We start from the raw sequence: 27,503 nt of genomic DNA, 5'->3' as shown, positions 1-27,503 counted from the left end.
TGTTCTTGGCACTCTGCCAGCCAGTAAAGGAATGTTGCGACAACAATGTGAAAACGATGAATGCCCATAGATCCCCCAGTCTCTCCATCGGTCTCAAAGAAGATATGACAACCCCAAGGAAGTTGTCAGTGTTAGAGATGGGACAGAATTGACACTCAGTGGTAGACCCGGCATCGACAAGGAAACCGTCGGCGGAGGAGATGTAGTCCTGCATGTAGTCTCCGCAGGTCGAACCGTTGGGAGGCTTGAAGGTCAAGAGTTCGTTGGAAGCACACCGAGCCGAAGCCCTTGCGACGGCTGTCCCAAGGAAGCCTTCGACAAAATACGTGAAAGGGTTGACGCGATACATGAAAATCCAGAAGCCAGGCATGGTTCCAGGTCCGGCAAGAACACTATGGGCAGTCAGTACATTGCACTTTGACAGATCTTGAGCTACAACGCACCCATTAAATGCAAACATGATAATAGTCAGAAGCCCAACAATACCACCCGCAACTTCGTAACTGTCGATACCAGCAATGATGAGAAATGTAAAGCTGGTGGTAAAGACAAAGAAGAGCCAGATGAAGAGAAAGACTAGCGTGGCACGGGAGTGTTCTGCGCCGGTTTCGCGAGCATTGCGATAAAGACCCATTGGGAAGTACCAGAGAAGAAAACTAAATATCGCCATGACCTTGGGCGGCATTAGCAGCGCCCATACTGAATTAATAGGAAACCTACCGTGTTCCAGAACATTTCAACGATGATATTGGCCCCGAAGAAAGCTTTCCAAGAGTAGGATTTCGCAGGACGTTCGCGGGCTTCATACATGCTGCGCTGAGAAACAAAAATTGGCAAAGTTTGGTCGACGAGTTGACTGAAAACGGTAAGGAAGATAAAGACACCGAACATCTGGTTCTGTAATCCGCTTTGAGTGTTGCTCACGTTCAAGAACGAGAGACCAATGAACAGAGCCTATGCTTGTTAGTTACAGAAAAAACGAGATCCAGGTAATCACCACTTACCGCGCCGATAGAAAGGAAAGCCTTGGAGTAGATGTAAGAGGTACTCCGCCAATATTGCTGAAAGACTCGTCGGAGAACCTCCTTGAGCTGCAAGGAGAAAGGTGCAGCAAACTCGGAGTAGCTAGATGAGGTGTTCTCGGTCGGCGGAGATGTTGTGGAAGAACCAAGGCGCTGGAGTTCGGCCTGTACTTGCTGGTATTCGGGCGATTCACGCCAGACGTTGGGCCAATCGACGCTTGTGTGAGCTCCAGGGGCAGCGCCAATGACTTCCAGCATATATTCAGCTGGGTTGGCGCCAGAGGGTAGCTGTGGACCGCCGTTTCGAACGAAATAATCAACAAGAACGTGAGAATTTTTGCCAATATCTCCGAAGTATACAGTCTTGCCTCCCTTGGCCAGCAATAACAAACGGTCGAAGCGTTGGAACAACATGGCTGATGGCTGGTGGATCGTACAGAGAATCGCTTGACCGTTCTGAGTAAGCTTTTCCATCAGGTTGCAGATGGACCAGGAAGTCTGACTATCAAGACCTGAAGTCGGCTCGTCGAGGAAGAGTAAGAGTTGAGGACGAGCAGCGAGTTCAACCCCTATGGTCAGCCTCTTGCGCTGCTCCACATTGAGGCCCTGTCCAGGGACACCAATGATAGCATCTGAGTATTCTTGCATATCAAGGAGGTCAATGACGGTATCGACGTACTCAACCTTATCCTCGGCACTATAAGTATCAGGCTGGCGGAGTAGAGCACTAAACGTTAATGCTTCTCGGACTGTAGAGGTATGAAGATGCAAGTCTTGTTGTGTCACATAGCCGGTTTTGCGCTGGAAAGAAAGGTCACGGGGGTGCCCGTCGATAAGCATGGAACCTGAGATAACACCCATCGTGACCCTGCTTGCTAGCACATCAAGGAGTGTCGTCTTGCCAGCGCCAGATACACCCTGTTTCTTGTCAGAAATCTTCATATAATAAAGACGTTATTACATACCATAAGAGCAGTCAATGTTCCGGGCTTCACCCACCCATCAACATTATCGAGGATGCGTCGATCTTCGTCCTTCACTTTCACGGTATAGCACACGTTTGACCAGTGAAAGACTGACTTCTGGGACTGGAAAGATGCCGGACTGCCGTTCTCCTTTGAGATGGGCGTGCTTTCCTTCGGGGCCTGGGACTCGACGTCTTGTTTAGATGGCGTCTTACCCTGGCGCATGGCCTTCCGGGTGAACACCAACACCTCGCCTTTCGATCTCTCTGAGGCAATTAACTCGGTGGCGATGAGATGAAGAGCCATGAAGAAAATCATGAATACGATCATGATGCCAAAGTTCCTCCATTTGTGCGCGTTGATATAGCCGTATGAAGTTTTCAGGTATGCCGTTCCAGAAACAATATCGGCACCAGGTTCTGCACCTGCAACAGAACAGACGCGCTGTTCCGAGCCAACGCCTTCGTATCCAGTGCCTGATGGAACGAACATAACACAATCGAATGTGCGGCCCACGAATTCATTCACCATCATCGACTCAAACGCATAGTGAGCAGGATTAAGCCACCTCAGCCAAGCAAGCCAAACCTGCATGTTTTGCACCTTGATAGCGAAACCGGTGTACAGCATGATGACCAGAAGGATAACAGAAGCAGGCGCAAGAGATTGTGCAATCGTCTTTGTAAGGGATCCGAGTAGCCGAAACATCATCGACATGGTCAGAGTGATGAAGAACATGTTGAGGAGAAAGAAGAAAAAGGGGCCCGGCTCGCGTCGCAGATTCGTCATGAAATACAGCGTAATATTACTCAGGAGGCAATTGACGATCTTATATGGCAAATCGCATATCATGGCGGACAGACTCTCAGCGCTAGGGTGGTATAGAGCATACCGAGCGTGTTTTTCCACAATCTTGCGTTTAGCATACAGGGTCATAATCTCCAGAATGCTTGCGAAGGCGTTGGTGAGAACAAGGAAGAAAAGGAGGACACCTCTGCGAGATATACTGTTGGAATCAGAAGGTAGGTTGTAGAAAATGCTGCCGATGATGAGAGCGTTACAGACGTTTGTGACAAGCATGGTGATGGATGTGCTAGGATCGCCTTTGAGCAAGAGCCAGCTGCGCCAGAGCGTCAACATCGTCTGATCCGTGTATGAGATCGTGAAAGGCGAGTGGTTCCGTTGAGAAGAGGCTTGATCTTGACGTCGCGAAGTCAGGAATTTCTCGTAATGCTCGCCGTGAAACTGGTAGGTTTCCATATACTGATCGATCTCATTGTTCAAGAGACGGCGGGCTTCGCTGTCCTTCCAAGCTGCCGCAAACTCGTCAGCACTTCGAGGAGTCTTTCCTTCCCAGCCTGGGCGAATGATACGCTCCTGGTGGCTTGTCATCGAGGTAAGGAAGTCTGCAGTTGTCTGTTGCTCAGGGCAAATGAATCCGAGGTTCTCAAAGTATGTTTTGGCTTGATCAGTTCTACCAAAGAAGATCTGACGGCCATCATACAAGACGATGACCTTGTCAAAGACCTAGATGCAAACTGTTAGACTCCTGATTACAAGATAGTTGTACGTCGGAGGGGGGTCTCAACTTACGTTGTATGCATCCTGCGAGGCTTGATAAAGCGAGACGCAAGCTGTGCTGTCCAAGATGTCGGCTTGAATTCGCAGCGTGCGGCAAAATTCTAACGCATTAGCACTATCAAGTCCTCGTGTGCTATTGTCCCAACACTGAAGAGGTGAATGACTAAGGGCAGCTTCTGCGATAGTGACTCGCTTTCTTTCGCCACCACTAACTCCTCGGATGAAATCATCACCAACTCTTGTGTCCTTTGTGTGCTGGATTCCGAACATAGTCATTGTGACATCTCGAAGGTGCTCAGCATACTCGCGGCGAGTCGTATTGGAAGGAATAGTCCTCGGGCAGCGGGCTCGGGCGGCGAAGTAGAGGGTATCCCCAACGGTCATGTGGGGAAAATGAGCATCAATCTCGGCCGTGTAGATAGCTTCCCCCCTGAAAGCAGTCTTCATCTCCTTGGGGGTGATGCCCTGGTAGTTGATGTTCGCCTGTTGGCTGACATGAAGACCATGGGTATCACCGGCGATGAGCTTCAGCAGTGTAGAGCAGCCTGAACCTGGCGGACCTAGGACGGCTAGCATCTCTCCCGGCTGCACAACTCCTTCCAGGTTGTGAAGGATGTCGATGCGTTGTTGCTTCTGTCCTAGCAGTCGCTTGAACATGGTGATACCCTCGAGAAACACATTTCCGATGGTTTTCTGGAAGTCGGTGGGCGTGCCATAACCGTGAACGCTCAAGCCGCGGAATGCGATGCTGCTGGTTCGAGGGGGAGCATCACCACTCAGATCGCTTCGCAGATTGTAGTATGCCCTGGCCCATTTTCTTGCGTCGAACTTTTCGCTATTGGGATCAAGGGGTCCGTCTGGCTTGCTCGGGACCAAGATACTCGGAGAATGGGATTGCGAAGTGTACCGCCTAACCAGGTGGGACATTTGATCATCCATGACGGATCGTCTCCTGTTGTCATTGTCGTGCTCGGAACCAACGGTGGACGAGTTAGACTCATTTGCTGGAGTGTTGGAACGCTGATTGAGTTCCATCTCAATATCTGGCGGCTGAGCGACCATGGTTCCCAGCAAAAAGGAATGAACTGAGCTCCAGCGAAGATTGGCAAACAACGAATAATACGCCGCGGCTAAGGTGTGGAAGTGATAAGCTAGAGAGCCAAGGAAAATATTATTACAAAGACAGTAAAATATAATGAAAGGAGACGTGTGATATTTGGAGCTCGTATGATTGCTATTTGCATTGCAGTGATGGAGGTATATATTTTATCATAACTCGGAAACCTGCTCTGGTGCTGCCCCTCCCCCTTGCGTTCAAATTGTGCTTGTCTCAGAATTGTTACCGTCCGGAATTTCGGAGGCAACGGATTCCGGCGCCGGCATGTGTTATACGACGGACGCTCAGTGCACGCGCTCCATGCCGAGTTGATAACCAGTCCGTCAGACTTTTTACCAGCTTCGGCACGGAGCGCGTGCATTTTACTTCCATAACCTCCCAAGTCACCTTGCGGGCAAGAGAACGAATGAGTGGGTGTCTTGAAACATGTGGTCAGCTCACGGCTTCTTTACCCTACACCAAGGAGCAAGTCGCCACCAGTTACTTGCTTGCAAAACATTCCTGCCACTCTCACTTTCAATAACGAAGTTGTAGTTAACGAACACTCTGAGCTGTCCAACGATTCTTCATCACTAGATCATGATCGATGTCACGCATGCACTGTACTTTCACTTGGAAGGTTTGTCACCTAGCAGCTAAAAAAACAATTTCCCTCACTAAATACAACTGTGCTCAATTTATGCAATAAGTTAGACAGGTTTGCGGTAATCTAAATTTATACGGCCTTTTGTAAGCCTAATATTTTGCTTCATAGGTTTTTTTTTTTTTTTTTCCGACTTTACGCCCTGTAGGAGGACGGAGCGCGATATGACTACGTCACTGGCTGACGGTGAAATTATGCTTAACGATTACGGTTACGACTAAAAAATGTGCTGGCGTCTAAGTGATTGTGGATATGTTCTTGGCATAAGCCACTAAGGATCGCCCCGTTTGATGGGTTTGGTGTCAAGCCTTCATCAATTTCCCATAAGTTCTTGCGGCATTCTTGGCTCTCCACCCTGTAACTCCGCGGAATCCGGCACTTGGGAGCCTTTCTGTCCCATCAGCTCAGGCGATGCGACATATGAGACTGATAATCTGAGTTTTCTGGTCAATAATGAGCGTTGGTAGTCTAGCTTTATACAAACTTGATCAGTGTGTGTTGACCAAGTCAACAATTGGTGTTGTCATCTCCTAAACAATTTACCAACATCCCCAAAGCAAATATCGAATAATTTCTCTCGCGCCCATGGACCTCACTAGCACGTTTGGCTCTAACGCTTGCTCTGAGCCATCTCCAGCTCAAGACCAGAAGTATACGGTGGAAAAGCGTTCTGTAAGATTACAGCCCCTGGCCCAAACCACCAGTAATCTCTGGCTAAGACGTGACGCGCCCTCAGTGTAACCAGTGTCGACAACGAAAGGTATGGAGAGCCCCACCCTAGTCATTACGTGTCGTAACACTGATACTTCTTTTCGCGACCATGATTAGATTCGTTGTGATCGCGTCAAGCCTTGCCATCAATGCTCAGACCGAAGCATTCAATGCACATACCCTACGACTATCACAGCTCGCCCGAAGCGCAAGCGTAACCCTGCTACCACCGAACAATTGTAAGCTTGGCCAAGTCTTGACAACCATGATGGGCTTCTAACTATTCATACTTCAGTCACAGGAAGATTGATGAAATCTTAGACAAGATAGACCGTATCAATCTGACGATCGGAAATACCCCCTTGTCCTCAGTTTCCGTTTCACAGTCTCCAGATAATACTTTCTCCCTTCCGTTGCACAATGCGTCTCCCTGTACCGACACGGTCGACAAAGTAATAGACTCGACTCAAGGTTCTTTGCTGATAGAAGACTGTCAAGTTAGTCAAACCTCTTCTGAATCTGGCTTAGAAGACGATGACCACTTGGCAGCACAAGCTACCTTTGCCACCAATTATCTGCAGTTCACTATCGAGAATCACCTCACCAAGGTTCCTGCAGAGGTAAAATCAAGCTTGGATGCCTTGAAAAGGATTGTGGGAAGACCCGATGACCAAACTGTAAATCCTCAACCTGTCTTCTCGCGCATTGGCGTCAGTCGGGACGATCTACGTCTGCCTCCCATATGGTTGGGAATGTTGGCTATCCAGAAGGTGAAGGGTCAGTGAGGAACGGACCAACAAACACGTCAAATCGCTAACATGCTCTTAGACATTCCTTCCCTGGATCTATCGTGCTTGCTTGAGTTCAATGACGTCAGCCATTTCATTGATTACTTCTTGAATGGCTATTCCGAAAAGGCCTCCCTCACAGATTTAGTCATTTTGCATTGCGGGCTATATGACATCTTCATACACTACGGCCATGTTGAAACAGACCTAGCGTTGAAAGAGGAACTCTTTGCTGCTCTTTCACTGTGCCGTACTAATCTTGATACAATGCTGGCAAATCTTCCCTTCAACTTGCCTTGTAACATCCATACCACCAGAGCTCTACTTATGACGGTAAGAGGAGTCTATGAACTAATTGTCTCAATCTAGCTAACTGCATCTAGGCTTGTTATTATTTAAACGAATGCAAAATGTCTCTCGCTTGGAATCACATTGCCGCTGCCGCTCAAATGTGCTTCAAATTAGGGCTTCACACTGATCTATCATTCAGTCCTGGATCACAAGACGCTCGCTCATCTAGGGCAAGGTTATTTTGGTTCATTTACATGCTTGATAAGATACTGTCCCTGCGGCTTAACCGACCGTTTGTCATTGACGACAGGAATGTGTCAGCACGATTAGATTGTATCGAGATGATCAGCGGGAATAGGCTTTGTCGTATCATACCAAAGTGGATTAAGATTTCAATGATGCACGGTAAGGTATATCATGATATATACTCAGCCAAGGCTTTACTGGAACTACAAGACGTACGAGAAGCGCGAGCTCGAAGCCTGGCAAATGAACTGGAAACCCTTTTTCACTCAACGGATCCAGTGGAAGTAAGTCAACGAGACGTCCCAAAGAGATGAGGAAGGACTCAGATAGCAGACAACTAAAATGTTAGTTTTATGTGGATGCTGACTCTTACCAGGATCAATTCCTCGAGACCATGGGCCAGAAACTGGGAAATTCCGTGGTAGATGTTCAGCGAAGTGCCGACCTAGTCTCCCACCTGTCGTGCCTCACTTTGATATATCGCAGCATCCAGCCTACTGAAGCTTCTAACACAGCCTTCTCAGAAGAGTGTCTCGCAACCGCCAGGAAGTGCCTCGAACAACAACGGGCTTGCTTGGCCCAACTTGAAGGGGTTTCACCCTTCTCTCTTGATATATACACTCAATGGTAATGGTTTGCGCAGTTCAGCATGAGAAACATTCTAACCATGCTTTAGGGCTATTATTGGATGGCCGTTTGTACCGTTCGTGGTTATGTTCTGCAATACGATCGAAACTCGCGACTCTACTCGACTGGCTGAGTTATTAAGCGTCATAGAGCCTTTGAAGACTATACAGAGTATCTTACCAACGACTTACAAGAAGCAATTGCGGCTGCTTATGGTCATGTACGACGTTGCGAGCAAATACCTCGGCTCTCGATCTGATATGGCGCAAACGATGGGGTTTCCATTGGACACTCCGTTCAATCTTCTGTTTTCGCAAGTCGGCATGTCTGTACCAAGCCATGACGCGCAGATGCAGCAGGATATTAATGAAAGCCGAGATTACAACATACCGGAGCAGACTGCAGCTTTGGGAACTTCACAGGCAACTCAAATGGATTATCAAGGATTGCAAAACATCGACTACGGCAGCCAGTTAGGGCATTGGTTTGAATACAACCAGCAGGTACTTCAAGCGTTGGAAGGTAACTTTTAGGGCTTGAGGTTTCTCTTTGATTTATATAGAAGTTCTGCTGCACGAACGGTGAACGTTGAAGATGTTATAAATTTTGTTCCTCCTTGGATATGAGTCTGAGCTTTTAGCAACAGCCTGTACCCCAGCAAACAGAACAGCGACGATAAAGGTGTTATGTCACTACGAGGCACAGCGAGAAGAGGTAGCACTCTGCAATCAATGATATGGTTGGTTGGGTCAAGCGTCCGATTTCAAGATCCTGAGTTGTCGTGTATAATAAATTCGTGAACCGTTCCATCATAATTGACAATCAAGATTGCAGTACCCACATTTACAGTACTAAGATGGCCCTGGAAACGTGGGGTGAGACTCCTCGAACATATCTATGATATGTTGACTTTCTCCTAGCCATTGCTCCAATGCGTCAGTATTGGATGACCAAACCTCTGAATACATGCTTTCTGGCTCCTGCGCAAGCATCCCACTACTGCCACCAGCCTGCACAGACTGTGAGCTGATCCCAAGATTCCACTCAGATGGATTGACCTGACCCGAGAATGGGAAGCTCAAGCTCGTTAGATGGTCCAGCATCGGGTTTCGCTCTGCATAGGTTGGGTCATGTGATGACGGGGAGCATTCAACATAACGTAAAGCAACTTCGTAAAGTGCTTTGAACAGAGGATGCATCCTTCCTGCAGCCTCCACAAGGACCGAATTGGATTCCATGGACGTGATATAGTCGTGTAGTCGCTCAAGATCTCCTTTATCGCAATGTTCTATGACGTGGCAAACTAGAACAATGAAAGGAATAAAGGGAGAAAAGTTTAGAGTCCTGTAGATAAGTTTGAGATTAACAAATCATGGTTGTGTTGTGCATTGTTTGCAATGGCTGAGGGTGATAGTGCGCACCAGTGAACATATGTTGATAGATAGAGTGGATTTATATCCTTGAAAGTTACGAGGAACTCATGATGCCGTTGCATCGTCATCCTCGCCGCTTCAACGCAGGGTCGAGTGAGTGCTGACGGGGGTTCCTTAGGGGGTGGGCTAGCCCGATATACAAGAGTGAGAAGCGAGGCGCGCATCACGTCGTCAGAAAGTGTGAGATATTCGATCATGCTTTGGCCGAACTTGTCTCTCGCATGCTGCAGGTGATGGTCCTAAAAGTCGAAGTCAGATTCGCAAAGTTTCTTTTTTCTGCTCACTGAGGCCTATACACTTATTTCTTGAGACTTTTTATCGAGCCGATAGAGCTCGGTCGAAAGGACCTCGACTCGAGATTGTCGGACATCAGGGGGCTGAGCCAGGGCTTCAGGGCTGTATAGCTGCTTATAGATATTGCCTTGGCATCGAGCAGTATCGATCCACAGTGCGACTGATGCGTCCAGAGACGAAGGGCCCTCATGTAAGGAAAGCATGGGCGTGGTGATGTCCCAGTCCTGGGTAGCCGAAGAGCGACCTACACGTAGCGATAGACTCTTTTCCATAAGGTATGTCATCCAAAATAACAACTGTTTTGTTTTCATGTCATCAGAGACTGTACCATCTTGCGAAGGGGAAAGTTGGTGGTAGCCAAGCGTTTGACATAGCTCTAATGCCTTGGAAGATAGGCTAAAGGCCAAAAGCGGCTTCGAAATTTGCATAGTATGGATTGCCTGCAGTAAATGTCAGCCCATACTAGACTGTATTCCATGCCAACCAAAAACCTACCCCTAATAGTAAAGCAACGGCCATTTCTGCAGTTGCCGGGAGATAAAGCGGCAAGTCAGCCAGAGCCGACTCAAGATTAGCACGGCACATGAGAGCATATTGTTGACTTTGACCTTGGTCCTCTGTCTCAAGTTGTGATCGTGCGGTAAATAGCTCGAGCAGACCATAGTTGGCAATGATGCGGTCACATTCTGAGGCATCTTCAGAAAAGTAGACCCTCAAGCACATGTACGAGAAAGACTCGAGGGGGAAAAAATCGCTAACCCATGTCACTGTGTTGAGAGGGTTTAAAGAGTGGTGGTCTGAGACGTTAATATCGAGCACAATGGACAAGTAAAATAATGGTAGCTTGCCAGCTCACCTTTTGCGGTACGTATAAGCTCTACTACCTCTTCAATTGGCGGTAACTCGCACTTCGGTAAGGATGGTCGAGTGACTTGCTTTGCCACTGGAAATGATGCCTGGTGCTTCCACAGACCAAGTTTCATTGCTTTAATGACACAATGAAGCGATTCTAATGCCTCTTTGACATCATGGTTAGAGTCTGTCAGTCGATTGATGCCGGACTTCTTGTGAAAGAAGTCATTGGCGAAGTCATAGTGGACGGCTAGCGAGTGCTCGATCTCCGGGTCTGTGTTATTTACAGTCGACTTAGTAGCCCTATTAAAATCTGCAGATGGTAAAGATTGAGCTGTATTATTAGCTTGGTTGCCGTAGCTAGATGTCGATTGGATTGGTTGAGTATTCAAGGCGGGGATACTGATGTTGATATCGTGCAGGAGCCGAGTGATGTCGTCGAGCCGATGATCTATGAGGTCGATTTTTTCTTTGCTGAAGTGCCCTAGTTAGAAATTATATCCACACCTCGTCAGACAGACAATGGATGTGTCAAATTTAAGATGGCGAGGGGCTTGAGGAGATACGAACTATCTAGCAGACACTGTTGCAGGGATTTGAGCCTTTGCTCTGGGTTGCCTGCCTGCTTTATTGCAAGCAATGTTTATCTGGAGACACTGTGTACATGGGCAATTTCCGTCACATCGGATCTTGGAGAGATGTGTCAGAATGAATGTCCAAGTGATCGGTAAATGATTTGGTGGAAATATCTTACCTTGCGGGAGCGACATTGCTCGCACTAGGCATGCATATGTCAGCAACATGCGCATAGCCTGGTGATTTCAGGGTGACTGACTGCTTTGCGAAGGGACGCTCCAGATGCTGATGGTTTCGGCGTGCCCCTGTTGGGACTTGCAGATACTCCTTGAGAGTTGGACATGTTTTATAAAAGATTCTGGTTCGAAATATGGGCCGAAAAGGGGTCCCATATTTTGGAAAATGATGCAGAATGACTGTATGAGAAGTGATTCCCTTTAAAATTTCAGAGGCATGCGGGGCGTAGTGCATCGGTCCGAGATGATCCGGGGCAATGGACAAAAGATGCATCCTCTGACTAAGCGAAATAAAAACATCTAAAGACCCTGGTTGGGGTTGCTATGACGTTAAGGGGCGATCCGTGGTAGGTCACGTGTCGCCTGAGTTTCGTCTCATGATACCAAGTCAAGATGTTTGGAACATTGAGATCGAATCTCTTGGATGAAATTATTACTTTCATGTACACCTGCACTAAGCCGTAGTCTCCTGGCCCTAATTTCACTACCTCGGCTTGAAGTCTCGCTTTCCATTCGTCAAACCCTCCAGACTCTAGTGCTTCCAATATTTATCAAATGGGAAAATTAAACGGAAACAAAACACTTTTCAGGAAGAAAATGTCCAAATGAGAAGATTGTTTTTTTCCCCCGTCATACTGAGGAGGCAAATGGCTTTGTTGATGAACATATGCGTATTCTGTTCAATAAATAGAGTGATGCGCTACCGGGTAGCATCACCAACCTCAGCAAGTGACAAGTGGACGCGACAACACCACCAGCATTCGCCGTTTGCGCAGTTTTTACGATTAAATAGGAAGAATACAGACTCTCATTGCTCATTGATAGTATGCTGAGCTCTTCAACTTCTCGTCCGAGTCTCCAATTGATAGTTTTCTGGGATCTGTACGATGACGCTGGAGGCCCGCGGGGCTCGGAGATGAGTCCGCGGTGATGTCTACACATAAAAGACATTAACTTAGTCTGCAGCGATTTATGCTATTCCCAATCACATCTTTACCACATCGCGGTAGGCATCATTTATTGATGAATAGCTTTTTGAATTGCACAAAATGAAATCTAAGCCATCTCACGTTGACTGGACATCTTCACCCGACAAGTACGAAAAAGGCTTTGAGAGTATTTTCATCGGCGAACCAGAAACAACCCAAGCGGACCTAGAAGGACGCTTCACTCAAGACTATACATCAATTGTGGATGGAAAATGTATCAAATTTCCCGAATTTGTTGAGCACATTCAACATCTGCGACAGGTTACAACAGCTATCAAAGTCCAAGTGACGCACTTCCTTCGCGAAGGTAACCAGCTCGCCGAGCGTCATTTTGTCACTGCAGAATTCTCCAACAAACCTCCATCTAAGTATGAGGTCTTTCTCTTCGCTACCGTTGACGAGAGTGGAAGGATTGAGAGACTGGTGGAGACTTTGAGGCAGACGGATGGTCTGGAGGAGCATAGAGACCTGGGCAGCGCCAGGTCTTAAGCAGTTCAATCAACGTACTGGGAAAATCCAAAGCAGGAGCATCGCAGGCAATGATCTTAATTCCATCAATTATAATCATCATTAGGACTCCAAGGGTATAATGCTATCTAAAATTTCCCAAAATAACTATAAACAACCAAGACAAAGAAAATTATTAGGTTTCCTTGACTGCCTCAATCAGCTTCCATTCCCATGTCGTCTGATGCTGGATGCACTCTTGAAGAATCTCAGGATCTTCCCACCACCAACGTTCAGCGACGATGTATTCTCTCCACACTTCCATCCAGAGCATACGGCCCACAAGATTACGAAGTTCTTGTCTCAACCCTTCTTCAGATATGTGGCCTTCTCTCACATACTGAAGCTGAGTATTGTCAAGAGGAATGGCGAAGAAGGGTGTCGTCTCGATACAATCGGGGTCAACACGCAGTGAGGCACCATTCAGCCAGAGAGGGAGTAACTTGCTTGGGTTTGTGCAACGAAAGCTAGCTTCCAGATTGAAGAGAAGATGATCTTCGATCCAGGCCCGTAAGAGAGGCCCGAGAGTGCTAGTGACGGGAAGTGGATCAATGATGGTGAGTTGTAGTGAGCCACCCGGCTCAAGACATCTATGAATGTTTCGTAAAAGAGCGGGGATGTCTTGTGATGGCATAGCGAGAGGAAGACGTAGTGAGTGAACGGCTTCAATGGTAGATGGAGCGACGGGGAATGCGGAAGGTGATCTAACTGGTGTGAGAACAGGATGGATGTTTGGGAAGGAGGCGGGTGATAATGGTGCTGCTGAGAGATGGTAGACTTGTTTGCTGTGATTCACGGCAGCGAGAAACGAAGTCACAGCTGGGAGATGTTAATTGAGTGAGATGAGTACGTGAGTGAGATTACTTACCGGGCGTTTCATAAAGAGCAAGGATCCTCTTCGGCGGATCCGTCGACTCATCATCGAGATGATCATCATTAATCTCAGAATACTCTGGTCCGTCCATGTTGAACATAGCGGAGAGCATCCACTGCATCTTCTCAACCTCCAGATCCTGACATAAACTTGGTGGATTATTGGAGCCCTGCGACTCAGCGAGACGCACAAGTCTCACCATATTGTCCTCTTTGGCAAGTTGCTTGACACCCAACTGCATCGCGTTGAGTTCCTGGGGGATGGTAGCTTCTGGCTCAGGGACAGGTTCGTCTGGGAATTGGAATGACGGCTCTGTGGGTGTGCATGCCCACTCACTGGGAGGGCGCCAACTATCGCTGCTTTCGACTCGTAGTGAAGCTGTGGATGATGGCATGCGTCGTGGAGTCTTGGCTTTAGTTGGTGATCGACTGCTCTGCGGACGTTGAGGTTGAGATCTAAATGAGGTAAGCGGACTGACGTTATGAATGAAGATTGAGACTGACTGAGTACTTGGTGAACGAGCGCGATGCTTAGACTTGATACTGGGTGTCGCCATTATAGTAACACCGCAATTGATGAGATATGGCGTGTCGGAGGATGTACGTGGAGATGTTGTCGCTTCTGTACTTCGCGCAACAAAAGAATCATCGCTCAAAGTTTGAATGAGAGGCCAAGGCCGGATGATGACACGCTCAAGGGTTTCTGTATCCCACGGCGCAGTCGACGATGTGAGCGTTGGTGAAGGCGGATCAAGAAGCGTATTATCCTCAACGTATGCCTCTACCAAAACATTAGCATGAGACGAAACAACCACTGCACGTTGTCGCGAACCTTGAGAGCGCTCCAGAATCTGCACATTTCGCCTTGCGCTGAGATCAACAACCCTCGCCATATTAATCGTCGTCTGCTCACTCCCCGTCGAAAACGTCGAAGCCTCATCTGCCTCTAGTTCATAATTCCCCGCTCCAGCGCTCGCTTTCGAAGACGTTGACGACACAGAGTCATCCCCCCTCTCCGCATTCTTTCGTTTATTATAAAAGCTCCCTAACGACGGCGCCTCGCTCGAAGAGTTGGACCCGCGACTAAAGATCGATCGCGCCTTTGTCGCAGATTTGCTGGTGGTCGCTTTGTTCTCACGGTGTTCCTTTCGCGACTCCTTGGGAGCAGCCCAACTGACTTCCCACATGTTGAGGCGGTATCGATCAAGGTCTGAGATTCGGAGGGCAAGGTTCGATGCTGGTTTTCGGAGGATGGAGTAGAAGCGGTCGCGAGTGGAGGACTCTGCCGCTGCGTCTGGCTCTGTTAATGAGGACGGCGCCATGGTGTCATGCATGCTGAGCTGAAAGACGACAACAACGACAAAGCGCAAAATTGATGGTGGAACAGGGAGCAGGGGGGAAGAATCGGCAGAGGGCTGCATACGAAATTAAAAAAGAGAGAAACATACCCAGGGGATTGGGTCAAATGGGGTGAGCGGGCTTGCAGCTGGCGAATGCAAGGCTGAACTCTGTCGTCTTGTGGAGAGTGTCGAGGCCTCGCTGAGAACGGGATTTGCCGAAGTCTAATAGCGAAAAGTGGCTGGCGGAATGGAGGATCCGAGGGCCTGGGAATGCGGTATGCCAGCGGAAGAGAAGGGGTTATTTACGCGGACCGCACGTGTGACATTAAGAATACGGTAGCTTACGATTTACCCGAATTGAAACGGTAATATTTTGTGAAACCGAGAAAAGACTGTTAAGATGGGGGAGATTTCAGCTTTGCTCATGCAGGGGAAGAGGCAGATCACCCCATGCCATGGGTCTCGATGCGGCCTGGGCGTTGGAGTGGCTTGCGGCTATCAGACGCCCTTTTCATGCACTGGCTGAGCATAACTTAGATGCCATTGTTTGCTTTGACAATCAGCATGCCGATGTTTTTTGCCTTACACAAAGAGATTACTCAATGAAGTTTGTTAATAGTGTTTGTGTTCATCGTTTGATAATTATCAATAACAAGTCATGATGACTGCTACGTACATACAACACTCAGCTTGTGTTGTTTCACGATAACTTTGATATTCTTAACAACACCGTAATTGGCTCAAGCGGGAAGAAATGCACGTACCATGGATCAAATACCTCACACGAATGCCGAGAAAGCAGTAGCTCAAAGCATCACTGTCGCATATCGTGGCTTGAAGTTCTAGACCATTTGCGGGGACGTGATCCCCAGCCCAAACCCGACACAAGTCTAGTCCCACCTGAATCTCGATAAGCCAGCCTGAACTAAAACACCACTGCCACGAGTTCAACACTCGCACAACCTTTTCCGCATTGTTGGGTTCTCGTGGCTTGGCGGAGCAAACAGTACAGTACAGCTCAGCGGTCTGTGGGTAGCACAATCAGGTCATGTTTCTTTTGTTATTTCCTTGGATTAACGGAAACGAGGGTCCGAGGGACGGGCACCTGGTGTACCTAGTGCTTTGATTGCACTGACATATTGGAGGTTATTCTCGCCACTCTTACACCCAACATCAAGACACAATCGCCATTTCGTATGATCGAGATAGCGCATCTAATTAATCGGAAACCACAAAGGAACGGGAATCACGCGATTATTAACTCCCCCCTCGCTAAACTATTGAAAGTCTCGCCCCATCAATTTCCCTCTCGTACCTGAACAAGGTGCAACCACACATTTTTGCCTTTTTTACGAGACCAACCCACATGGTAGCCGTGGCTTTTAGCGTTCCTCAGCCAGCCTCACCAACTACCCGGATAACACTTCCACAGAGACCGATTTCGGTGACTCCCGCTAAAAACGGAGTTGGTGTGCAGCCTTGATTCTTATTGATCAGTATTGTTTCACGTGGCTTGTTTGGCGAGACGTAATCATGCAGAGCGGGAGGTCTAAGCGAGGTGTCAACTATTGTTGGCTGCGTTATTATTTCTTTATCCCATGTTACCCGCCATTCTTTTATTCATGAGCTGTATTTTCTTTGTGCTGAAAACGAAGTTGTTTGTGACCGACAAAGAACAGTCTAGAAGCAATCATGAGAAACCACGCGGCAGATCTAGCCACAAGGTTCAACCGGAGTGTCGCAACCTCCTTCATTGGCCGGTTCTTCAGGCTACAAGGCAGTAGTCACGTATGTTTCATTCCAGTCGCAAAGCACTCCTTACTAATCTGCTTTTAGAGTAAGGAGATCGACGGGACGACATTCTTGAAAGAAGTTCGTGCTGGGGCGACGACCTTTGCTGCTATGACGTATATCATTGCTGTTAATGTAAGCAGTTTGTGAGGAAGAGTGGGAGAAGAAGTGCTGATGAGATGTAGGCTTCGATTCTTTCGCAGACGGGTGGACCTTGTGTTTGTGATGAGACGAATAGGATTGATTGTGATAAGATTGATAGTTATGCGATATGTAAAGAGGGTGAGTTTGCATTTACTTCAGTAAGAAGAGCACTGACGAGATTACAGAGGTGAGGCGAGATCTCGTCACGGCTACATCAGCCATCGCAGGACTGGCCAGTCTTGTCTTTGGTCTCTTCACCAACCTTCCAATAGCCCTCGCGTAAGTACCCATCTCCAAAGACTTCACTCATCTAACGAGAAACAGACCTGGCATGGGCCTCAACGCCTACTTCGCCTTCCAAGTAGTAGGCTACAATGGCTCAGGCAGTATTCCCTACGGTGTCGCATTAACAGCAGTCTTCACTGAAGGTCTCATCTTTGTCTTCCTTGCACTGACGGGCATGCGACAATGGCTCGTCAAACTCATCCCGTCAACCATAAAATCTGCAACGGGAGCTGGTATTGGTCTCTTTCTTACAGAGATCGGCTTGTCTTATGGTTCGGGTATTGGTGCTATTACTGGGGGGTTTAACGCAACGCCTTTGGCGATTGCTGGATGTCCGGTTGATAGGATCAATCCGGATACTCAGATGTGTGAGGGCGGGATAATGACTAGTCCGAAGGTAAGTCAATGATCCTGGTTGTGAAATGACATGCTGACATGGATGAAAGCTTTGGACTGCGATATGTGCTGGTGGTTTACTGACGGCGTATCTCATGGCTTTCCGGGTCAAATACGCTTTCATCATCGGCATAGCATTCGTCTCCATCCTCTCGTGGCCGTAAGTTTTCCCCAATCCCCACTGAATTTATGTGTTTCTGATAAGGAGCAGACGAGACACTGCTGTCACATACTTCCCTCACACGCCAGAAGGGGAGTCTCGATTCCAGCTCTTCCGCAAAGTTGTATCTATCAACCCAATGAAGCATACCCTCAACGCTCTGGACTGGAACGTCGGCCAACACAGTACTCAATTCGCCCTCGCGCTCTTCACCTTTCTCTAGTACGTTCTTCATCCACTCTGATCTTCCCTTCACTGACAAACTCAGTGTCGATATCATTGATGCAACAGCAACAATGTTCTCCATGGTCCGTTTCTGCGGCGTTGTCGACGATCGAGATGGAGACTTTCCCCGCTCAACACTCGCTTACTGCTGTGATGCAATCAGTATCTCTATCAGCGCTCTCTTTGGTTGTTCACCTGTTACAGCATTCATAGAGAGTGGCGCTGGTATTGCTGAGGGAGGACGCACGGGTCTTACAGGTATGACTACTGGTTTCCTATTTCTTTTGTCCATCGTGTTTGGGCCGATCTTCTCGTCTGTGCCGCCGTGGGCAACCGGACCTGCTCTGATTTTGGTAAGTTGTGAAACAGACATGGGCCTAGACTTGGCTGATGTTATCTAGGTCGGATGTATGATGGCCCGTCAGATCACTGAAATCAACTGGCGTTACATCGGCGACACACTCCCCTCATTCGTCGTCATCGCCTTCGTCCCATTCTCATACAGCGTAGCTTACGGCATCATCGCGTAAGTTACCCTCCACTTCAAACCATTCCCCAGCTAATATCCCCTTAGCGGCATGTTTCTCTACACAGCTCTAAATCTCATGATTTCTCTCACCGTCCGCATCTCGGGCGGCAGAATTGAGCCAGATAACTACGACATGAAAGAATACTGGACTTGGAAAGCGCCCGGAAGGAAGCCCTGGTTTGTACGAGCTTTTAGAAACGCTACTTACTCAGCAAAGGATATGCAGAAGTCTAGCCCTCAAACTTTTGATGCCCATGGTGGCTTGGACTGTGAGATGTTGAGGGTTGCGTCGTCGGATGGAAGGAAGGATGATGCGCGCGTGTCGGTTTCTGTACCTGTGCCTGCGCTTTCTAGATGCTCTCGTTGAGTCACTCACGGTTTCTCAACTGCCTGGCTGTCTTTCACTCACGCGACTGGGGCACAGTATTTAGTTCTTGTACATACTTATTATTACTGGACCGGAGATTGATCAATCATTTGTTACCAACTAAAGATGTGTTTATTGAACAAGTAGATGAATGATAGCTGTTCTCTGGGATGCCCTGAGCCAGCCGCAAATTATTGGGAACCTCAATGAGGCCTCTTGCACGACTTTGGCTTCCATCCTTCAGGTTTCAAGACCTGTCCAGCCGGATCAAATCCTGGTGCGACTATCACACGTTAGTTCATCTCTCCACTCACTCAATGTCATCTCATTACTTACCAGTTGTCCCAACAAGAGTCCAGTCACCCAAACTCCGGGCACTCTGCCACTCCTCCGCCGCAACAACAACCTGAGGTCTCTGTCCACTGAAGAGATCATTTCCCATTACATGATCCCTCGTACAAGAGCCATCATTCTTCGACAATGACAGAACAAGAGGTGCACCAGCATAATAGTGCCAGACTTCCGCGGCGTCGAGTTTATGCCAGAGAGATTGTCCCGCGGAGCCTTCGAGCAGATAGTAAATAGCTGTGCTGATGGATCGATTGGTTCCTGGGACGGTAGTCGGGTCTACGAAAGTTTGGACGAAGTAACCCTTTTCGGTGTTTGGCTCGAGTTTGAGAAGGTCGACGGCTTGTTCTGCTGAACAGTCTGTGATGGGTTTATGTTTGGTGCGGCGGTCAAGAGATTTGGGGAGATGGAGGGCTAGGCTGAGGGGGAGCCATGACAGAGCTAAAGCAAAACGCATGGTCGATGAATTAAGTTGAAAGAGTTATCTATATAAGAGTGAGAGGATGCTGTCGAGTCAATGGTCCAGCCATTTCAGGCGGAAATCCTCCATCCTTTTGTACCTCATCTCTCAAGCCATGCTTACTCCCGGCAGTTTCGGATCGACAATGATGCGGGGTGGCTGGAGGTGTCAGATTCACCGCTTGCAAGCAGTAAAGCGTGAATTACCAATCTCACTCATGACGTACAGTCTTGCACATCCTCATTTCACGGCTGAATCAGTCATGAAGGAGCAAAATCCTTCCGTTATACGCTCACATATCTCACTGACACGGCTGGAGCTACCAATGGCGTGTCACTGAGCGTATAGAGCGGGTACCGCCGCGTGCCGGGGTCTGGACCCTTAAATGTCTCAATCGGGAAGCCCCGATATTGGAGGAGTTATCAGATAACAAAGTCTACTTGAACGACGAGCATTCCTCTCAACTCAAGCAGACTTCGACTTTCTTGTTATACGCAAAATGGCAGCCAAAAAACCTCAAGAGATTCTTGCTGCACTTCTCCAAACGGTCGAGCGCGACATCGTCCCCTTGACGAGTGATGGCGTCCGCTCAGGCAGCAAAGTCTTCGGCGCATCAATCCTCTCATCTCGGACCCTCGAACCTCTGACCGTCTCAACGAACAACGAGCGCGCCTCGCCTCTTCTACACGGGGAAATAAACTGCATCCAAACATTCTACACACAAACATATCCCGATCCCAAATCTCGACCTAATCCCCGTGAAGACTGTGTCTTTTTCGCAACGCATGAGCCTTGCAGTCTATGCTTGAGCGGAATCACATGGTCTGGTTTCAAAGAACTGTACTATCTGTTTACATACGAGGATAGTCGTGATCAGTTCGCTATTCCGTATGATATCGAGATTTTGGAAGAGGTTTTCCGGGTGAGGGCTGAGGGGGAGAGTGATGAGGCTGTTGCGAGGAGAGCGTTGTATAACAAGAGGAATAAGTTCTTTACTGCGAAGAGTGTTAAGGATCTTGTTAAAGAGATTGAGAATGGGGATGAGAGGAAGCAGTGGAGTGAAGAGGTTGATAGAGTGAAGGCGTTGTATTCTGCGTTGAGCGATGAGTATCAGAAGAATAAGCAGAGTGGGATAGAGACATCAAGTACTTGGAAATAATTAATGGACTTGGTGGATTTGGGATGAGCCTTGGGTTCTTTATGCCTTGGCACTGTTGAGGTACCTACAGAAGACTGCTGGAGTGACCAGTATTCTATCACACTAGCCTAAGTACAGCTTTCAAAGAGAGTTGAATACAACGAATATATGCGTATCAAAATAAACCATCAAAACCATCACTATTAAAAAAAGGAACTAATAAATTACAGTATGAACAAAAGAGAACGCTTGGTGACGGTGCATCTCACAAGCGATCTCAGCTGAACCGAAAGCCTCATGGGCTAAAAATAACTACCGCGTTTGCCACGCTTTGCCTCCAGACCGCGATAAGATAACCATTCCTAAGAAAAATCGACTTTCCCACCGGAAAAACAATCCCATACAAATCTCAAAAGACGGATCAATCTCTCCCTAAAAATTGATGCTTGAACAAAACCCCGATCGAAAAATCGGAGCCCGAGATCTGGATCGGGCCGCTAGCATCTTAGCGTCGGCCTAAAAGCCTGGAAGAAGGGTCATTCCCCCGTAACACCGCTACATCATTTGTTCATCGCGTACGACCTGATAATTCATGCTGCATTATCGCGAGAAGCGCCTTGCCGTAGACTAGCCATCTTAGATGATCCTTTAATAGCAGAATTTCGATAATGTTTATGCACCATAACGGTGTAGACTGTAAAGAGAACGGACGATGTGAGGTTATCACGAAGTGTATGGATATCAGGAGATAGTTAACTTGACTTACAGTAGGTTTCATGAAGATCATCTCGGCTAGTCTCGACGTCATGGCTTAATGTTCCCTTGGCAAACCCACAAAATAATACCGCAGTGAATACAAACTTTGCTTCGTCAACATTCATTTGTTGACGATGGAGTCCGACATCGCACATGATCTCGACAAGCTCAACATTAGCGATATTCTCAACGCAGACTCACGACCTACGTTTATCATTGATCTTGATCCTGATGATGAGACACCACTGCGCTCAAAGGCTATTCAGCCTGTGTTTTGCAACAGTGCGCTTGCCACGCATGAACGACTCTTAGATGCCGTGCGCGGTGAGCAGAGCGAGAGTGAGTATGGGGAGTTCAAGACTTGGGCTACAGGGATTACAAAGCAGGATGATTCGAAGGATGTGTTTCCCTTGTTCTTTCTGTACAAGGGCTTGCTTTGGACGGGGTCGACTGTTGCGAAGAGATGGAGATTGATTAGTGGGAATCGACTTTGGCAGCACCCTGATACGCCGGCGAGTTTATCATCGGCTGCGCTCTCAAGAGCGAGTACGCCGGGCCTCAAGGATCAGAATACGCCAAAGGCAGAGGTTTCGAAATCGCCAAAGCAAGACGAGGCGAAGGAGGCCCAGCAAACTCCGAGTGAAGATACAACGCAGGAAATGACGCCCACGGAAGCAACATTGATAGCGTCTACGCCCCGGAAATTCCCATTCAGATCTTGGTGGCGAGGCAGTACCTCAAAGGGAAGTTCGGATCGTAATACGGGCAGTTCGAGCAGCGGCTCCATCATCCTAGGTAAACCCGAAAAGGCCGTCGCAGACTGGACGGTCACGAACCCCAAAGGTCTCTTATCACCCTATATCCGCCTCCTCCGCGCCATAGACTGGTCCTCAACACCCCTAGGCCCGATGTCCTCCTGGTCCCCCGAACTACGCCAAGTAGCCAATCTCGTGGTCAACAACCCCCACCCCGCGAATATCTTCTGGGGAAGCGATATGACGATGCTCTACAACGAAGCGTATGCACTTCGCTTCGCGGGGAACAAGCATCCGTCTATGCTAGGGACTGGAGCGTCGGGGCCTTGGTCGGAGGTTTGGGAAGTTCTTGGGTCAGCGCTGCAAGAGGTTGTGCGGACGGGTGTTAGTTTCAGGAGTGATAATGATGATCTGGCATTGTATAGGAGGGGGTTCTTGGAAGAGACGCATATTTGCTGGTCGCTTACGCCGTTGTATGGCGGGACGGAGAGGATTGTTGGGTTTTATAATGCGCCGTTTGAGACGACGGACTTGGTCTTGAGTCAGCGACGTATGGGGACTATTAATAAGGTCAGCGAGTCGTTGAGGAAAGCATCGAGTATCAAGAGTTTCTGGAAGTCTGTTCTTGATGGCCTTGAGGATAACCATCGAGATGTCCCGTTTGCACTTCTGTACTCTGTCGGCGAGGCTGAAGAAGCAGATCATCAGTCTAGTTCGTCGGGGAGCACGATATCAAGCAAATCGTGTTATTTGGAGGGGATGATTGGGATACCGCTTGGACATGCTGCTGCGCCGGAGCAGATCGATCTCAAGAGGAGTTATCAAGGCTTTGTGCCTTCGTTTCGAGAGGCGATGCGGACGAGGGAGCCTACGCTTGTGAGGATTCGGGATGGCACGTTGCCTGAGGACTTATTGCATGGGATTCAGTGGCGAGGATTTGGCGAGGCCGGTACGGAGGCGATAATCTTTCCGGTTCGACCTACAAATGGCGAGACGGTTCTGGCGTTCCTCGTGCTGGGCGTCAACCCCCGAAGACCTTATGATGAGGGGTACATTTCCTTCGCAACACTTCTCAACAACCAACTCGCTACTTCACTCGCATCAACCATTCTTTTCGAAGACGAGACCCGACGCGGCCGCGACGCAGCAGAAGCAGCAGCTCTAGAAAAAGAGGAACTCACACAACAACTAAATCTCCAAGCAAGTCGTCTTCGACGAATGACAGAGCTATCGCCTCTGGGTATGTTTCTCACCAGTCCAGAGGGTATCCTCCGCGAAGCAAATGATCGCTTCTACGAAATGACGGGTCATAGTCGAGATACTCAGGGTGATGTGTCCTGGGCTGATCTCATGAAGGACTCGGGCAGTGTAATGGAAGAAGGATGGCATCGACTAACGCAGGATATGCTCCCCTGGTCAGGAGAAGTTAAACTCCGAGAAAGCTTTGAAAACTCCGTTAACATCCACGGTGAATCCATCGACTTTTGGGTTCTCGTCACAGCCCATCCTGAAATCACCGCCGGCGGAACTTTGCGGTCCATCATGGGTTCAATAACGGATATATCTCATCTCAAATGGGCACAAGGTTTACAGAACCGAAGATTGCAAGAAGCAGAAGAAACGCGACGCCAACAGAACGAATTCATCGACATAACATCCCACGAGATGCGCAACCCCCTGAGTGCAATTCTCCAATGCGCGGATGACATCACCTCAGCGATGCAGGCATGTCGCACCAACGGAATCGCAGCTTCACGAGAAGTCATCGAGTCATGCCTCGATGCATCGCAAACGATAGCGCTTTGCGTTCAGCACCAAAAGTCAATCGTAGACGATATCCTCACGGTTTCAAAACTCGATTCTAATCTTTTGCTCATCACGCCTGTGGTCTGTCAACCGCAAGCTATCGTTGAGCGAGTGGTCAAGATGTTTGAGTCAGAGATGCTAGCGAAGGATATCACGCTTGAGATTGACATCAGTTCTGAGTTTGAGGAGCTAGCTGTTGATTGGGTTGCCATGGATCCGAGTCGCGTTCTCCAGATCCTTATTAATCTCATGACCAACGCTATCAAATTTACTGCGTCTTCGACAACGCGGGTGATTAAGGTCGCGGTGGGAGTGTCCAAAGAGCCTCCACAGATCGACAACATTCCTGGCTTTGCGTTTGCGCCTACCAGAGGTGAAATTGGGAGTGTCGTTGGATCTGATGAATGGGGTTCTGGAGAAGGTCTATACGTAAGGTATCGAGTACAGGATACAGGCTGTGGATTGACGGATGATGAGAGAAAGTTGCTGTTTCAAAGATTCAAGCAGGCTAGTCCACGAACGCACTACAAATATGGCGGTAGTGGTCTTGGACTGTTTATATCGAAACGGCTAGCAGAGCTACATGGCGGTCGAATCGGTGTTGCGTCAACGGCCGGCAAAGGCAGCGACTTTGGTTTCTACATCCAAGCTCGACGATGTTTACCTCCCAACGAGCAAAGCTCCCCCCAACCAATCCACTCCGAAACACCCTCTACCAAAAAGACAGTCCACCTCCTATCCCCCAACCCCTCCGCCCGAACCCGCCGCGAGAGCATCCTCGCCGCCGTCTTCACGCCCAACTCCCTAACAATCCACATCGTCGAAGACAACCTCATCAACCAAAAAGTGCTAGTAAACCAGCTGCGCAAAGCAGGCTGCACAGTAAGCGCAACGAACGACGGGCTTGAAGCTCTAGAATTCTTAAAAAAGACACATTTCTTCAAAGCTGGGGGGTCAGACTTGTCGGTTATCCTGATGGACTTGGAGATGCCGAACATGGATGGGTATCAGTGTGTTAGGGAGATTAGGAGGTTGGAGAGGGAGGGGATGATAGCGGAGCATGTTCCTGTCATTGCGGTCACGGCGAATGTGAGGGATGAGCAGATTAGGATGGCGTTGGATAGTGGTATGGATGATCTTGTTTCGAAGCCGTTTAGGATTCCGGAGGTTATGAGTAAGATTGAGGGGTTGTTGAGGAAATATAATAGGTAATTGGGTTGGAGTATGGGTTCTTCAGGGTTAGATTTATTGTTAAGCATTAGGCGTCATTATAGAGTAATTCACATTCGACTGGTCCATCAGCATTTAATCTTGCAGACTGGGTATAAGTATACTTGATAGGCGAAAGTATGATCGGCTCACAACCCGTTTCGGATGAAAGGACACCGCGGGTTAAGAAGAGTGAGGCGTGATGGGGTGATCCCTGAATGCCCTCATACGGTTGGGCCTCAAGATCGGCGCTGCAGTCTTGCAGGTCCCCCACGTCCCTGATCACGCAAGCTCTTATCGTACACAATCGAATGAGTGCAAAATACATGGAATATTTGATGCTATTGAAATCTACAATCTGCTACGCTCAAAACACGCTATGCTAATGCTCCCTAATAAACACTCCGTCTATCCACACTCCTCCTATCAACACTCATCGCCCTCACACTCCTCCCCCCACTCCTCCCCGAAACCACACTCCGCCCCGACGAACTTCTCCTATCAGACCCAACACTCTTGGCCGGCATGATCCTCTTGTTCAAATCAACAGGCCTAACCTTGTCAAGATCAAGCGATCTAACGTCAAAGTCCGGCTCCCTCTCCATCTCCGCAACTGTATGTTCTCTCCCAATATGGTTGACGAGCGTATCAGCGGTCGGACACAAAACATCGCCATCGCGGAAGCGAGAGCAGAGAACACATGCAAATTCTCCTTCTGGCGTATGGCACTTGACGACGAAGCGTGGACTGATGTGGAATTCGAGTTCTTCGTCGATTTCGCGCTTATAGCCGCCCTGCTCTGTGATAACGCGCGTGGCTGTTTTTCCAATTGCCCATGCGTCGTCTGCCTCAACGTCTAAAAAGACATCGCACGCTGGACAGAGACAATCACCCCTCGGTGCAAATGTCGATGCGAGGGGTCGTTCGGGTATGTATTGCAGATCGAGGGCGTAGCGACAGTAAAGAGGATCCTCCTTAATAACAGTTGATGCCCGTTTCGGCGGCGGCAACGCTTTCGGCAGCGCAGGTTCTTCCAGATCCATAAGTCTCTCCCTTTGCTGTCTCAACGCCCCCAAAGATCCCTCCCTCGCCGCATCACTCGCCGCTATCAATCTCGCCATATCAGCCCTATCAAGCTGTCGTCCATTATAAACCGCATCCTGCAGGACATTGATAACAGTCTGCTGCAGCGCAATAACCTGCGCCTGCAATTTATTCTCAGTGATGACATCCCCCGATCGCAAAGCCTGCCCGTAGCGTTGGTAGCCATCTTCGAATTCGCGGTTGATCAAGGCGCCGGAGCGCTGGAAGGAAGCTTCGACTTCGTCGCGGGCGCGGGAGTTTTGCTCGACTTGGGCTTTGAGCTTTTTTATCTCGTCGTCTTGTGTCGTGTCGCGCTTGGCTTGCTTGCGCTTTTCTTTGACGCGGTCCCAGAGACCCATTGATGATGTGAATGTTCCGACGAGGGTGCTGCATAGTGTAGCTATGATGAATGTTTTCTGTATAGTGGCACGCATTAATAAGCTGCAAGTCAGAAGAAGAAGGGGGAATAGTTTACCTTGAGGTTTTTCTCCTCAATCATATTGGCGTAATTCATCTTGCCGATGTTGTTTTGCGTAAGTTCTTTGTCTCAGAAGATAATCCTTTCTACCAGTACATAAGATCAGTGCGTAAGTTTGATGCCCAACGACCCGAGACAAAAGAAGAAAAGTCGCAGATCATCGGCGTATATATGTCTCAACCCCGATCCAGGGTCTTCAAGGTTGCACAATGATGGCATTTCCGTCTCAATGGGTTGCACACCGCTTAATACGTGGTCATCAGCGTTATCCCGCGTTTTCTCTGTCATAATACATATTTCCCGCAGCCGGTGACGTCAGTTGCATCGAGATGTGCCAAGTTTTCCGAATCCTTCGCTGATTGGTGGATCTAAATGATGACGATGCTTGTTTCCGACAGTTTATTGCACTTTATCCACCCTCGCTTTGTCTCGTTTTGTCTTTGACAGTTTAATTTTAGTGTTTTGTTTAAAGCCAAGATCAC

The 27,503-nt window shown here is 48.5% G+C and overlaps 10 protein-coding genes across 18 annotated transcripts in view; 5 read left to right on the top strand and 5 right to left on the bottom strand.

Annotated features, from left to right (window-relative positions):
• The window catches only part of FOXG_16543 (ATPase), a gene marked incomplete at both ends in the record, with an annotated part of 5,029 nt that extends 399 nt beyond the window's left edge, over positions 1 to 4,630 (bottom strand). Inside the window, 6 exons of the mRNA XM_018396573.1 lie at positions 154 to 392; positions 444 to 673; positions 721 to 954; positions 1,005 to 1,940; positions 1,988 to 3,514; positions 3,581 to 4,630. Of these exons, the coding sequence (XP_018257159.1) occupies positions 154 to 392; positions 444 to 673; positions 721 to 954; positions 1,005 to 1,940; positions 1,988 to 3,514; positions 3,581 to 4,630 (4,216 nt within the window). The remainder of the gene's footprint in view (positions 1 to 153; positions 393 to 443; positions 674 to 720; positions 955 to 1,004; positions 1,941 to 1,987; positions 3,515 to 3,580) is intronic.
• Positions 4,631 to 5,756: 1,126 nt separating this feature from the next.
• Positions 5,757 to 8,833, top strand: FOXG_16542 (uncharacterized protein). The gene is made up of 8 exons (XM_018396572.1): positions 5,757 to 6,000; positions 6,065 to 6,088; positions 6,157 to 6,278; positions 6,335 to 6,816; positions 6,868 to 7,160; positions 7,211 to 7,648; positions 7,741 to 7,991; positions 8,041 to 8,833. The coding sequence occupies exons 1-8, from the start codon at positions 5,914 to 5,916 to the stop codon at positions 8,522 to 8,524; spliced, it is 2,181 nt and encodes a 726-aa protein (XP_018257158.1). The 5' UTR covers positions 5,757 to 5,913; the 3' UTR covers positions 8,525 to 8,833.
• Positions 8,040 to 11,575, bottom strand: FOXG_16541 (uncharacterized protein). 8 transcript variants are annotated; one of them, XM_018396564.1, is made up of 8 exons: positions 11,406 to 11,575; positions 11,325 to 11,348; positions 11,141 to 11,259; positions 10,575 to 11,044; positions 10,214 to 10,515; positions 9,721 to 10,158; positions 9,413 to 9,663; positions 8,040 to 9,335 (listed from the first exon to the last, which is right to left on the bottom strand). In XM_018396564.1, exons 1-8 carry the CDS (start codon positions 11,487 to 11,489, stop codon positions 8,843 to 8,845), a joined length of 2,181 nt encoding a protein of 726 aa, XP_018257150.1. In that variant the 5' UTR covers positions 11,490 to 11,575; the 3' UTR covers positions 8,040 to 8,842. The 8 variants fall into 8 exon arrangements, with proteins under 8 accessions (XP_018257150.1, XP_018257154.1, XP_018257153.1 ...); XM_018396568.1 differs by having other exon boundaries at positions 11,325 to 11,575; XM_018396567.1 differs by having other exon boundaries at positions 10,575 to 11,259.
• An 856-nt stretch (positions 11,576 to 12,431) lies between these two features.
• Positions 12,432 to 12,860, top strand: FOXG_16540 (uncharacterized protein; the record flags this gene model as incomplete). Its single annotated transcript, XM_018396563.1, has 1 exon — positions 12,432 to 12,860. The coding sequence occupies one exon, from the start codon at positions 12,432 to 12,434 to the stop codon at positions 12,858 to 12,860; it is 429 nt and encodes a 142-aa protein (XP_018257149.1).
• A 54-nt stretch (positions 12,861 to 12,914) lies between these two features.
• Positions 12,915 to 15,165, bottom strand: FOXG_16539 (uncharacterized protein). The gene is made up of 4 exons (XM_018396562.1): positions 14,584 to 15,165; positions 14,256 to 14,532; positions 13,747 to 14,207; positions 12,915 to 13,697 (listed from the first exon to the last, which is right to left on the bottom strand). Exons 1-4 carry the CDS (start codon positions 15,083 to 15,085, stop codon positions 13,015 to 13,017), a joined length of 1,923 nt encoding a protein of 640 aa, XP_018257148.1. The 5' UTR covers positions 15,086 to 15,165; the 3' UTR covers positions 12,915 to 13,014.
• A 1,440-nt stretch (positions 15,166 to 16,605) lies between these two features.
• FOXG_16538 (MFS transporter, AGZA family, xanthine/uracil permease) lies at positions 16,606 to 19,109 on the top strand. Of its 2 annotated transcripts, XM_018396560.1 has the most exons (10): positions 16,606 to 16,879; positions 16,928 to 17,017; positions 17,068 to 17,164; positions 17,212 to 17,305; positions 17,351 to 17,708; positions 17,758 to 17,867; positions 17,919 to 18,089; positions 18,136 to 18,445; positions 18,494 to 18,618; positions 18,667 to 19,109. In XM_018396560.1, the coding sequence occupies exons 1-10, from the start codon at positions 16,784 to 16,786 to the stop codon at positions 18,986 to 18,988; spliced, it is 1,773 nt and encodes a 590-aa protein (XP_018257146.1). In that variant the 5' UTR covers positions 16,606 to 16,783; the 3' UTR covers positions 18,989 to 19,109. The 2 variants fall into 2 exon arrangements, with proteins under 2 accessions (XP_018257146.1, XP_018257147.1); XM_018396561.1 differs by lacking the exon at positions 18,667 to 19,109 and having other exon boundaries at positions 18,494 to 18,661.
• On the bottom strand, positions 19,041 to 20,065 carry FOXG_16537 (uncharacterized protein). The gene is made up of 3 exons (XM_018396559.1): positions 20,023 to 20,065; positions 19,325 to 19,955; positions 19,041 to 19,271 (listed from the first exon to the last, which is right to left on the bottom strand). The coding sequence occupies exons 2-3, from the start codon at positions 19,791 to 19,793 to the stop codon at positions 19,192 to 19,194; spliced, it is 549 nt and encodes a 182-aa protein (XP_018257145.1). The 5' UTR covers positions 19,794 to 19,955; positions 20,023 to 20,065; the 3' UTR covers positions 19,041 to 19,191.
• A 111-nt stretch (positions 20,066 to 20,176) lies between these two features.
• FOXG_16536 (uncharacterized protein) lies at positions 20,177 to 21,183 on the top strand. The gene has a single exon (XM_018396558.1). The coding sequence runs from the start codon at positions 20,296 to 20,298 to the stop codon at positions 20,953 to 20,955; it is 660 nt and encodes a 219-aa protein (XP_018257144.1). The 5' UTR covers positions 20,177 to 20,295; the 3' UTR covers positions 20,956 to 21,183.
• A 641-nt stretch (positions 21,184 to 21,824) lies between these two features.
• FOXG_16535 (uncharacterized protein) lies at positions 21,825 to 25,555 on the top strand (the record flags this gene model as incomplete). Its single annotated transcript, XM_018396557.1, has 1 exon — positions 21,825 to 25,555. The coding sequence occupies one exon, from the start codon at positions 21,825 to 21,827 to the stop codon at positions 25,461 to 25,463; it is 3,639 nt and encodes a 1,212-aa protein (XP_018257143.1). The 3' UTR covers positions 25,464 to 25,555.
• Positions 25,556 to 25,770: 215 nt separating this feature from the next.
• On the bottom strand, positions 25,771 to 27,494 carry FOXG_16534 (uncharacterized protein). The gene is made up of 2 exons (XM_018396556.1): positions 27,019 to 27,494; positions 25,771 to 26,959 (listed from the first exon to the last, which is right to left on the bottom strand). The coding sequence occupies exons 1-2, from the start codon at positions 27,055 to 27,057 to the stop codon at positions 25,853 to 25,855; spliced, it is 1,146 nt and encodes a 381-aa protein (XP_018257142.1). The 5' UTR covers positions 27,058 to 27,494; the 3' UTR covers positions 25,771 to 25,852.
• Positions 27,495 to 27,503: the final 9 nt, after the last annotated feature.

This window comes from Fusarium oxysporum, chromosome 11 (genome assembly GCF_000149955.1).
Source record: "Fusarium oxysporum f. sp. lycopersici 4287 chromosome 11, whole genome shotgun sequence".
NCBI classification, from domain to species: Eukaryota; Fungi; Ascomycota; class Sordariomycetes; order Hypocreales; family Nectriaceae; genus Fusarium; species Fusarium oxysporum.
This window is presented reverse-complemented; position numbering and strand designations above follow the sequence as displayed.